Raw genomic sequence first — 12231 nt, forward strand, 5'->3', positions numbered from 1 at the left:
GTCACCAAGGCACGCTGTGCATAAGTGGGTGGCATACAGGAGACACTTTTCCTCAAGGTTTTGCAGTGTGTCAGTAGCAGAGGTAGGAAGCCAAACCAGGTGTTTTGACCATTAGTCAGTGCTGCACTTTCTGACGTCTCCCCCATACCAGCCCTGGGACTCGGTTGACAGTGCCAAGTTCACCCTGAGACGCCACCACAGAGGTGAGCACAAAGCACATGGGCAATACCTGGGCAGTGTTAGCTCTGCCTGCTGTGGAGAGGTTAATTGCATGATCTCATCAAACGGGAAGAGATTTGGCTGCATGAATATAGATGAGGCTTATTGTATTGCTGTCTGAGAGCTCTGGCTGGCTTCGCTGTTCATCTGGTGAGTGGCTTTTTGAAGGGCAGTTCACAGCAAAGCATGTGTGAATCAACCTCATAAAAAGCAGAGAGCTTTTTGATCTGCAGGAAAACTCTGCCTTTCATTAAACATGAAGGAGGGGTCTGAGCTCGCTGGGTGTGCAGCACTGGCCATTCTCATTGAAGCTCACAGTAAGTCAGTGGGTTTCAAACCGGAATAGAAGCCAATGCCTGGGTTTTTCTTTCTGTGTTGCCTTGTTAGGGAGGACCTTGTTTTCATGAGTTTGCCAACAGGAAGTTCACTCCAACTGATTTGCAAGAGAAGGCAGAGCCGGTGCTTCTTCCCACAATCCCAGCCTGCTCGTGCTTTGGGAATGAGGTTCTGGGAGAGAAGATACGTGCCCAAGTCTCTCCCAGTGTGGTGCCCTGCATCTGGATGCCAAGACAGGCACCAAGCCAGGGAGTCAGAGAGACCTTTTCATGTACCAGTCAACATAGCATACAGAGATGAGTGACAGGAAAACGCTCGCAATACCAACCAGGAGAGTTGAAGACTGGAGAAGCTGTTTCTGCAGTCAGCCCTGCTGTTTCCCAGGCTCTTGGCAGATGAGGATCCCTGAGCACATCAGACACGCCTGTAGGTTGCGCATCAGACCAGTCCTGAGAGACAAAGAGCTGCTGAAGATAATGAACAAGCCCCTCTGCTCCCACTCCCATAAGAGGATGCACAGTTCTAGCAGATCTGGTGGGAAGGGACCTCAGGAGATCATCTAGTCCAACCATTCTGCTCAGAGAACACTCATGGACACTTCTAATTGGGTTGTGAATATCTCCATGGATGGAAGTGCCACAATCTCTTTGGGCAGCCTGTTCCATCACCTTTGAAGTAAATAAGTGTTTTCTTTGGTTTAAATGGAATTTCCTGCATTTTGGGTTTGTGTCTGTTGGCCCTTGTCCCATCATGGAGTGCCACAGACAACTGAACCACTATGGAGAAGATTTCTTCTCTGTCTTCAAAGGGGAACACAGCATGGGACTCAGGGAGGCTGGGAGACATAAAGACCCACAGGCCCATCCAAGTGGAGCTACACTGTGACCAGACTGACCCTCCCAGCAGTGTGTGAGCCTTGCAGACCTGCAAAGGCCTACAGCAGCTCCCTTAAATCATCTGGTTTTCTCCCTCGTGATACAGATAACAAAGCTGTTCCTCTTCTGCTCTTTTGCATTTCATATTTTGTGGCCACACTTGGGTGACTTAAAACTTGAGAACATGGAAAGCAGCTTGCAAAGAGGAGCGGCAGACCTCTGCTCTGGGGTGATTAGGAAAATATCCAATTTGACTAGTGTGGAATGGTGAGTCCGACCTGAGTCTCAACCTGAGATTTGTGGTGTCATGTCCAATAAATGTAATCCAGAGATGAAATTTGAAGTGCAATGCTGGTTTCATAAAGATAGCTCAGAAGCTCCCTGGACCTACAAAGCTCCTGGTGGAAAGACCTCTGTGTTGTTCCTGAACGGCACAGGGCACAGCTAGGATTGTGCTCTCTCTGAACACGTCCAGTGGAGCTCAGGGATTCAGCTGGAGCTGATTTTGCCATGCAAATAAGAAAAACTCCGCAGCCCATCCCTCTGCACCCCACAGCTCCTGGCTGGACCCCAGATGGCAGAGGGGTGCAGCTGCCCACAAGTGGGCACTGGAGTTCTTTGGCCTCCCTGTGTTTTGCCAAACATCTCCTCCCTCTCTGACCCTGTGCACACAAACATCCTGGGGAGGAGGTGACCCACCTCCCAGCAGCTTGATGGTGACCCACCTCCCAGCAGCTTGACGAGTTAATTTGAGGGACTAATGTGTATTTTCAATTCGACCATTCATTTTGGATTTAGTCACAATGTGGTGGCGGGTTTCTTTGCCCCTTCCCCACTCTCTTCTTTCCTCCTAGAGGCCCTGCTTGCCATGTCCATCTGTGCACAACCAAGATGTTTCTTCTTCCCTCCCTCTCCTCACAGCCCCTCCACCTTGCCCCCCACACTCCCAGAGACAAAATGGGCATCAGTACGAGCCTCAGCCTGGAGAAATATATGTGTCTGTACAGAGTTAATTTGCAGTAAAGACTTTAATGCATCCAAGCAGCAATGCTGAACAGAAATATCAGTCAAACAGGCGCCATAGTTGGCACCATCTCCAACAGGGTCTGGAAAAAGGTAGATAAGAAAGTAATTAGCATTAGAGGCTCAGAGATACGGTTACATTCAAACAGTTTTGAAACTAGGGATGGAAATGCCCAGCTAGGTGATGCAAGGATGACCCTCTGGATAGATTGGTTTGTACTAAATCTAGTAGGGGACTGTTTAAAATCCAGGTTGAGCCTTCGCCAGCAGAGTCAGCATGTCCTTTCCATGGCCCAATGCTGGTGCTTTCAGCAGCCACCTGAACCCCAGCACAGTTCCCTGGCTCCCAGTATGTCATGCAAAGGCTCCATCTCCTTTCCTTCTGCAAATCCAACCCAGTCCAGGGACACTTATCCAGAGGTATCTTCAATTAAATTTGTGCTGCTCCATGAGTTTCAGTGTGTTGCCATATTTTGTTTTGAAAACGCATGGAAATATTGATGGGTTGCTAGAGGGAGGCTGAACAGTTTGGCAGTTAGGCTGGGGGCAGCCAGAGCTCTCAGAAGGCAAGACATAGGAGATGGTTTTGCCTTTTTGAGTAAACATGTTGGGTGTGGTACTAAAAGAGTTGCCAACTAAATTATTCCAGTGTCAGCACTGCTAACTTTCCGAACCAGGTTTCATTGAAATGGGCAGGAGCTCCTCACACCTCTGTGAAGCTGCTGCTCCAGTCAGTTTGCATATGCAGTGGTTAAATCTTTCCTCAAGCCAGAAGGGTTTTATCACAGCTGTAAGGAGCTGCAAACTCTGATATGACAAAAGCTCTACACTGAGCCCTTGTTTGAGAAATGTTGTTAGCAGTGACTGAGTCTGGGACATTTGAATCTTAAGTGCTGGGCATCGCTAGGTTATTTTGGAAGTTTTGCTAAGCCTGCCCTGGAGCTGAGCCTTTGGGGTTGGGGTTTTGAAGAAAGCTGTGGGCACCACTGTTATCTATCTGTTGGTAATTGCTTTGGGCAGATACATGACAGTGTCCATTCAGTGTCTGCAGGATAAAGCTCCCTTTACACATTGATGTGCTGGGGGAATTTGGATCGGGTACCAGAGCTGTCTGCCCATAGCAGAGGAGATTTCTCTTGTCCCAAGGGATGCCTCTGGGTCGCCTGGCAGACATCCAAGGGAGGCTTCTCATAGTACCACATCTTCAGAAGTTTATTCACCTGGTCCTGATCTGTGATGCCTCGGAGAAGATCTTCCTCTCCTTCAGCCCCCTCTCCCGCCTCAGGCGAGCTGAAGCTGTGCAGTTTGATCTCTTCCCGCATGCTTTTGAAGAAGTGGAGGATGCACTTGTGAGCAAAGAGCCGGCTGTGCTCACAACAGGTTTCCTCAAAAACCTTTTGCTCAATATCAATGTAGTTGCTCCAGTGTCGTGCCTGCAGGAGGGCGGTCTGATTGAAGCAAGGTCGAAGCCAGCGGACGAGGAAAGCTGCTATGATAAGGATCAACAAAATGCTCCAGCCGAGTGCCTGGGTGACAAGAAATAAGCAATGGAGCAGGAGCAAGACAGGCACAAGGACAGGCACGAGCTGTTTGCCTGTATCTCTGAGACAGGGGATTTGTGTGGCTGGAGGGGAGGTGTGGCATATCTGACTCCTGTCCTTGATCTGTCCCTGGAGCCCAACACCCCTAAACTGAACTCAGAGGGTCAGTATAATCTCCTTACAGTGAATATTATCTGTGCACCAATAGCTCACTAGAATAATGTTTGCAAAGTTTAGCCCAGAGCAACCAGGCATTTGCTTTGGGCATGGGGGTGCCCCTGGGGAAGGGGACTTCAGTGCTCTCCTCTTGGCACTCCAGTGATGTTCACCTGCCACCTACACCAGCTACAGGGCCCGGGAGGCCCTTCAGGAGGGTGAAGACAGACATGCAGCTCCCTTTGGTAAGAAGGAAAGGCTTGTTTTCAATGCACTCCCACCGGTCCTCATCCCTGACCTGGCACTCCCACACCAGGAGCAGGGACCAGCCAGGGCTCCACTCCCCATTGTGTTCTGTTGTCCTGTTGTTCCTGAGCAAGCTGCTTTTATCTGTCTCAGCGTGTACTGTCCTTAAAACAGCAGGTCCTATCTGTGAGGTTAGCAGTTAGAATGGTCTTCTGACACTGGACAGGACCTTAGGAGACACATTCCTTGCAACCTGCTTTTTATTATCTGGGTTTAGAAGTTGCTGGTTCTTCTAGAAACAAAGTTCTGTTAATTAAACCAGCCTTTATTTCCTTCCTTTTCTCTACCCCTATTGACTCTTGAGATTACCACTGAGGATGGCTATATTTTGGGGCATAAAGAAGCAAAAAGCAGTCTTGCTCCCAGCCTGACCATCATGAAGCTATGACAAATCAAGGAAGAGCAGGAACGGATGACACATGCCCTGGGCACATCACCAACATGGGGAGCTCTGCTGGCAGTGACCTACCTGGGACCAGCAGCGCAGGTACCTGGTCACTGCCTTGCGGGACGTGTTGTTCCTCATGAACTCGTCATCCTTGCAGGGCACTTTGGCCAACAGCTGCTGCACCTGCACCACGCTGGTGTTGGCAAAGCCCACAAACTTCTCAGGATCCACAGAGCTGCTGAAAGCACAGGTCAGGCATTTGCCATCCAGGAGGGTGACTATGATCCAGACAACAGGGGCAACCATGGCTCGCTGCATGATGGAGGAACACATGTACCTGGAGCAGGAGAGAGACGAGTGACTGGGTAAATGCTGGGATCTTTCTCCTCATCCAGAACCTTGATGGACACAGGCTGCCCTATGCCGAACAGTCCTCCTGGAGCCAGGGAGCTGACTCCCAGGACTGTCCTCGGCACTACTCCAGCTAATGCCTCTTCTGCTCTGGGATCTCTTTGTTGGTGCTGCCTCCCAGCAAGGTCTGTATCAATGCACAGCATTGCTCTGCATGCTGCCTGCATTCGATGTGGTACATGGTCCTCCCATGATACGCTTGTCTCAGCTGTATGCTTATGTCTTCCATGCACAAATCCTTGTCAGGTCTCCCTTGTCTTCTTCATTCAATCTTTATTTTCTCATCAGCTGAGTTTCTACCTGGAAAATCACTTTTCTCTGCAACTTTTCTTGTCCCACTCTGTGCCAATCTGTGCAGTGGAAAAACTTCGTATGTATAATAACAGACTGAATGTAATTCTGCCCTCCCTTCCACCAGTGTAAGTCAGTAAAAACTCAGATGAAGGGAGGGAAATCGTAAGGCTGTTGATAAAGAATGACCATAAAGGAAGTGCCATTCTTTCTGCACATTCAGGTGCCTCATCTGCTTGCATGTATGAGCCCCAGGAGAAACCCTGAGTGTCCATCAGAGTGCAGGCAGCAAGGTTTCCAGGGTGGCAGCATAAATAAAAGTTAGTGTCCCCTGGGGAGGGGACAAGGCTCTGCCTTCACTTCTGCTGTGGTCACCTGGGAAGCACATACCGTGCCCTTGCCCCTCTAGGCTCACAGGGAAGGGTCTCAGGAGCTGGGCTTAGAAGAAAATGTATTACCAGGAAGATGCAAGATATGGAGGCAAGACAGCTAAGCAGGAGGTGAAAACAGGGACACTGTTTCTGAAGCAAACCCCACCTGATGACAGCGAGGTCCTTCTTTCTGCGCCCCTGAGGTCGCCTCCACTCCTCCAGCATCACCAGGGACTGTCTGTTGAGGATGAGGCCACAGAGAAAGAGAGCAATGGGGGGTACGAACATTATCCCCAAGCCGTATGCCATGTTGTACCAGGGCAGACAAGGGCAGCTGAAGTCAAAGCAGGTATACATCTTTACGCTAGCCAGGGCTAACAGCCCACAGATCCCATTCATTACAGACTCTGAATTGGACTGGAAGTACTGGAAGATTGTCCGGAAACGGTCCATCGTGTTCGTTCAGCCAAGAGTGATCCTCCTGGGAAATTCCTGGGCTGCTTGGCACAGCCAGTCCAGCTCTTTCCCTCTGATGCTGCAGGGTGGGGGGTGTGGCTCAGCCCGCGGTCGGTCAGGGCAGGAGGATGGAGATGGAAGAAAGCTCCTGTGGCAGGGCAAAACCTTGTCCTGGGGCTTCCTCACTGGCACGTGGCTTTCACAGGCCTGTTTCTCACCCAGTGGATATCTTCTGGGGCAGTTGGTAGCTTTTCTAGGTGAGCAGATGGATACAGCTTCCAGCAGCTGTTTTTTCTACCTTGTTTTTCAACTTCAGGGCTGTCCCACATGCCAACCAGCAAGAGCCTCTGGTAGTGCTGGGTCCCTCCCTCCCAGAGATGCTACCTCTCAATGGAGAACTATTGGTTGATGCCTGTGAAATGCTGTCTCTGTTGACTGAGGGCTGTTGAGCAATTGATTGGCCGGGAAAAAACAGGCAAGTCAAATGAGCTCATCTGTGTTACCGCTGCTGCCCCGTTTCTTTTTGGTGAAGCACATCTCCAGGCTTGAGCAGGGCGAGCGGGGGCAGGGAGCACACACCTGGCTCTGAGCATGCCACATCACTGGAGCTTACATTTCCCTATGAAAATGGGCTTCGAGGACCAACCCTTCAGTCAGGAGGCTGTGAGAATCAATAGCTTTCAAAGCCTGGAATGACACTTTGGGGCAAAGGCTGCTTTTGGCAACACATCGTACACGTACCGTGACATTTGGACCATACCTACATCCATGTCCAAGGCCCTTGCACTGAGGCTCCTTCTTGTACCCCATCAGAGGGCATGGTGAAATCAGAGCAGCTGGCTCATTTGTCCTGTGAGACTGGATTAGCATCATCTGTCCATTTTAAATATCCCAGAGACAATTCCTCTTTTCCTCTCAAAAGTTTATGTTACAGGTAAATACAGCTCGTTGCCACACAAAGAAGCACAGTTTTTTTCTAATATATTCAACATAATTTTCCTTTCCCCAGCTTTCATCTGAAAATATTTTCAGATTTCTTCTCAGCTCAGGTTTCCACACGTATTCAGAAAAGTGGGGAAAAAAGGGTATTATATTTACCTATTTTGTTAAAAGAGAGAGAAACCATCTCCACCAACGTACACTTGCTGCCAGCACTGAGATTTCTGCCTACACCAGCTCCCATTGCAGGGCTGGTTGCCTTGATAGGATGGCACTGAATTGTGCAGCGTGGTGGGAGACCTGTAGTTGTTCACAGCACAAACATCGGGTCTGGGAGGCGCGCTGACTCACAGGACCACAATGTCATCTCCTCCAATCTAAACAGCAACTCGCACAATTACTTTAGTGAAATACAATTGCACTAACCATAATATTTGTGTTCTCCTTTACCTGTGTGTGGAAATGACTGTTAATGCTCATCCATCAGCAATGCAAACTCGCGGCTAATCAGCTAGTGTTTCCTTTTTGCCATTATAGGACATCAGGCCCCCTCTGTTTGCTGCTGTAGGGCATCAGGAACCCCGACTGAACTCCACCGGTGATTTTTAGCCAGGGTGCAGCCTGTCTTGTTTCCCAACTCTTTTAATGCTTGTTTGGTTTCTCATTTAACAGCTTGCTTTTATGTGCTAACTTGGGTTCAGGCAGTGTGTATTCTCTGTGGAACAATTACTTTAGAGAAATTATTTTACCTTTCCAGCTCTCCTGAGCAGAAATGTAGTAAAGGCTAAATAGTTGCTCACAGCTCAGGAAAAGAAGATGTAGAAAGAGTAGGAGGCATCCTCTGGACGGTACAAGCTACAAGGGAATTTTCATTGTCTCAAATGCAATCGCCTGGCCTGGATGTTAAAAGCCTGTAAAAGATGCCTCAGGGTAATTACTATACTCTGTTGTGATCTGGGATCTCACCAGTAATTCAGAGATGAGACACAGTTTTTGAATCGTAGAAGAAAGGGAATATTCCTTAATTTGTGGCAAAAGACATCAGGAGCTTCCTGGGGAGAGAGAGAAAGGACCCTTGAGGTAAGTCAATTGCTAGACATGGGCAAATGCTCAAACTGATTCTCAAAACTAAGCATGCTTGATTACTCAGTTCTTAGGGAGAAACAAAGAGGAAAAGGATTAAAAATATCTGTGTCCTCTCCTCCAGCACACGTTCACCTCATCATTGCGGAGCATGGGGAGATGGAGATTCCCCACTTGTTTATGAGAGTAAAATACCAGCCATAGGCATTGTGCCTTGGATGATGGAAAGAGTAGTGAGTACGGGTGTGGGAAACCCCCACCTTATATATGAGAGATCTTTTGGTGCAGCACAGCCATCTGTCCCTTTTGCTTTGGGGAAAAGGATGAATTCATCACCAAAATTTGTGTAGGTCATTTAAAATAAGACAAATTCAGCAGAATGGTATGGTCAGTTTTGTGCATGAGCCTTCGGTGCTGGAGCAACACCAATGCTGTGCACGCAGCATGCACGCCTTCAGGGTGCGTGCATATCCAGAACAAGCCCTTGCACCTATATTTAGATGGGGACCAGAGAGCCAGCAACATAGGTTCAGCATGTCTGGGGCTGTGCCCTTGGTCTGTGCCACCAGCTCTGTTCTTACTGCTGGATCTATCCTGAAGGAGGGAGGCAGGAGCACTGTGGCTGTGCCAGTGACCCTCATGCTCCCTGGCTTCCCCCAAAGCCCAGCAATGAGGGAGCTGCTGGGGAAATGAGTTGCTATGTCACACTTCAGTATACTTTTTCTACACTGGGCCTGGACCTTCTTTCCCCCAGGAAAGCCAAAGTCTAGGAGCAGCCATTTCACCTGTCCCATAGCTTGCTCTGCTGGAAACAGGCCGTGGCCATGAGCTCTTGTTCCAGCAGCAGGGAAAGGCCCCCAGGGTTCTGGTGGGAGATGACAGGTTACTTCATTAGGAGCTGCTCGCAGTTGTTTATAACTTTGACAAATGATTTAATTACCTGTACTGATTTTTTCTGTGCTGAAGATCTGCCTCAGGCAAAATATTTTTAGAAAATTGTTACATGGATTCGTCAGCTGCTACTGAGGTAAGGGCACAAAAAAGGGACTCTTTTTCCCGCCTTAAGAACAGGGGACTGTGCAACCAACCTGCAAAGGCACAGCTAACCCTTGGGCACTCAGTTAGACATCCCTGAGAGCCTGTCTATACTTGATCAGCTGGTTGTAAATGAGCTTTGTTTTTTATTACCTTTTTTGAGACGGTGTGGGGATCAATCTCCCACCGGTATTATAATATCTGAGGACAGTGGTGCAGTGTCATTGCCTTCCTTCTCTGCAAATCTGGCAGAGGATTTTACCCCTCACTGCCTGGAAATCTTTCATCATCTTCAATTTATCACAGCAGAAGTCACCTTCCATTTCATCTGCCCATGAAGAAGGACGTAGGCAGTATTTCCTCCCTCTAAACACTACATAAACTCCTGAATGGTCACACAGCAGATACAAATTAAAGAACTGTTGGCTCCACAAGGCAGGGACCACCTGAATATGAGTATTTTTGCACAGCTGAATACTCTGCTCAGGCTAAGCAGATAACAAGTAATGACCATTAAATGATTAATGAGACGCTAGCAAAAATCATGGCAGCATTGTAAAATGTAGTTTGCCTTCACTAATAATTAGTGAAATTAGATACTCCTGTGTTCTGCCTTGTAACTTCATTAAAGCACCAATATGCAGCTGACTGTCAGTGAGGAAATGTATGGTTTAGTTGTGTGTTGTTCTTCTTAGGAACTCTTTATATATTGCTCACTTGGCCATTAGGACTTAGCTTTTTGGCTTATGTGGAAGCTCTGTTTCCTGATCTCTGTGTTATCCCCAACCTTGACCTAATTCACACAATTTCTAACTGAGAGAGCTTTTTGCAAGGCTATTTATCTGCTTGGCTTGGAACTGATGCTGCAGTGGGATCGTTTGAGATGGAATCTCTTCTCATCTCGAGAGCGAATTAGGGTATAAGATGGAGAGTTAGGGAATCAGACTGATCTCTTAATATCTCGGCTCAGTGATTTTTCAGACTCTTTCTGATTTGCTAACGCTCACATATCTTCTATCAGAGGTGCAGGCCGCAGATAGCAGATTTAAGGCTGCTGATATTTAACTAGCTTTTCATGTTATTTTTCTCATATTTTTCAAATTAGGCTCTGGCTCTAGAGAGTCCAGAGTTTACAGCTGAAAACTACTGATAACAAACTGTTCTTGAGAGATCAGTTTGTCTTCAGTTTGTGGAGATATCATAGAAACTCTTTAGCTGTTTAGAAGGAGATGGAGCTCAGGTGATGAAACACATCTCGGAGCTGTGATCCTGGGCCTCTGCTGCTGCTGGGGTTTGGGGCTGACACAGTCATCATCTGGTGTGATGCATCACAAACTTCAGGAAGGAGACCAAGTCCTTCAATTGCTGGATTCATGGCTTTTAAGCCAAAATTTCTATCTGTACTGTGTTGTTAATACACCAAAGAACCTCAGGTAAGTCAGAGCTAAAAGCTGCTTCTGCCACCTGTTTTTTGCCACTGTCCAGAGATGCTCCTGGTTAGCAGGTGCACAAGCACTTGCAGATGTTGGCTGCCAGTGCTCAAATTCTGTGCACAAGTTGGTTTACCATCACTCTTCTCCTGGCTGTTATGTTGGAATATCTGTAAGACAGTACAATCTCGTTTGATATAGCCATAGGGAATATGTCTTTATAAAATAACCTCCTGATTATGTTTCCATATCTCATTACAAGTTGTTCCATGTTGATAGTCAAGAACACGTGTTGTGTAGGAAGTACTACTTTCTGTTGACTCTTACCAGCGATTCAGAGACACCCTAATTAGTGTCACACATCTTTTGTAAGATGTGATCCTACATTTCTCTAATTTGCATGTCAGGAATAGAAAACATTTGTAAAGATAGAGAAATTTATTAGGAATTTTCACAATTTTTTCTCAATTTTTTTTTTTTTCCCCTCAATAAGGGCCTTAAGCAAAACTACCTGTGTTTTTGAATCAGGCACAGAGTTATTATGTGAAGAAGCATCCCAGTGTCATTGCTGTACGCTCTGGCACAGTAGAGCAGGAGCTTTAAAAACGAGGAGCTAGGGCTGGGAGGAGGGAAGGGAGCAGAGCAAAGCCTCTAAATGGTGTGGAAACACCTTTTCTTGTGCAACACAAAGTAATGCATCAACCTTAAATAGTGCATTTATAAGAGCAAGCACGTTCCTTGTGCTTCACTTGCAGAGGGAGCCATCACCACGGAGCGGTGCTGTGGCTCCTGCTGCCGCTTCCCCCTGCGCTGCCTCGGATGGAAGGGCTGTCCGACCGCCTGTCTGGTCATGCTCAGAGGCAACAGGGGGATTTTTCAGGAGTTCTGAGCATCCCTGGGAGAGCTGCCAGGCGGACCAGCGCTGCCAGCCCTGCTGTGCTTTTGATCAGTGATACAGTCGTTAGAACTTCAGCAGCATCAATGTAATGCTGGAGGTTGAAGCACAAGCGCAGTTGTCATTCAGATGCTCGGGCTCATGTCATGTATGTATGCCAACGATAAATCTTTATAAAGTTTTAAGAGGCATCAGGCATTTTCTGGGCTAAAAGTGTGGTAGAGCAATGTTAATTCTTTCTTATGCACTGCAAGTGAATGGCAGCGATTGGACTGGTAACCAAATGTGAAGCAATTCCACTGACAGGGCTGGGTGATGGTAACGGTTGTGATCTCCACTGCTCTGTGTTGTAAACCTTGAATCAGGAAGAGGAGTTTCCCAATAAAAGTGAGATATGGACCAAGACATCATAACCAAAGCACTACAGATGTTTTCCTGTTACAAGAAAATCCAGTCTCTCTCCATATGGGTTAAAA

The 12231-nt window shown here is 47.6% G+C and overlaps 1 protein-coding gene across 1 annotated transcript; it reads right to left on the minus strand.

Annotated features, from left to right (window-relative positions):
• Nucleotides 1-3517: 3517 nt before the first annotated feature.
• CALHM3 (calcium homeostasis modulator 3) lies at nucleotides 3518-6370 on the minus strand (the record flags this gene model as incomplete). Its single annotated transcript, XM_082053343.1, has 3 exons — nucleotides 3518-3979; nucleotides 4926-5181; nucleotides 6084-6370. 3 exons carry the CDS (start codon nucleotides 6368-6370, stop codon nucleotides 3518-3520), a joined length of 1005 nt encoding a protein of 334 aa, XP_081909469.1.
• Nucleotides 6371-12231: the final 5861 nt, after the last annotated feature.

The sequence above is a fragment of the Streptopelia decaocto genome (assembly GCF_964273445.1).
Source record: "Streptopelia decaocto genome assembly, chromosome: 5".
Taxonomy (NCBI): Eukaryota; Metazoa; Chordata; class Aves; order Columbiformes; family Columbidae; genus Streptopelia; species Streptopelia decaocto.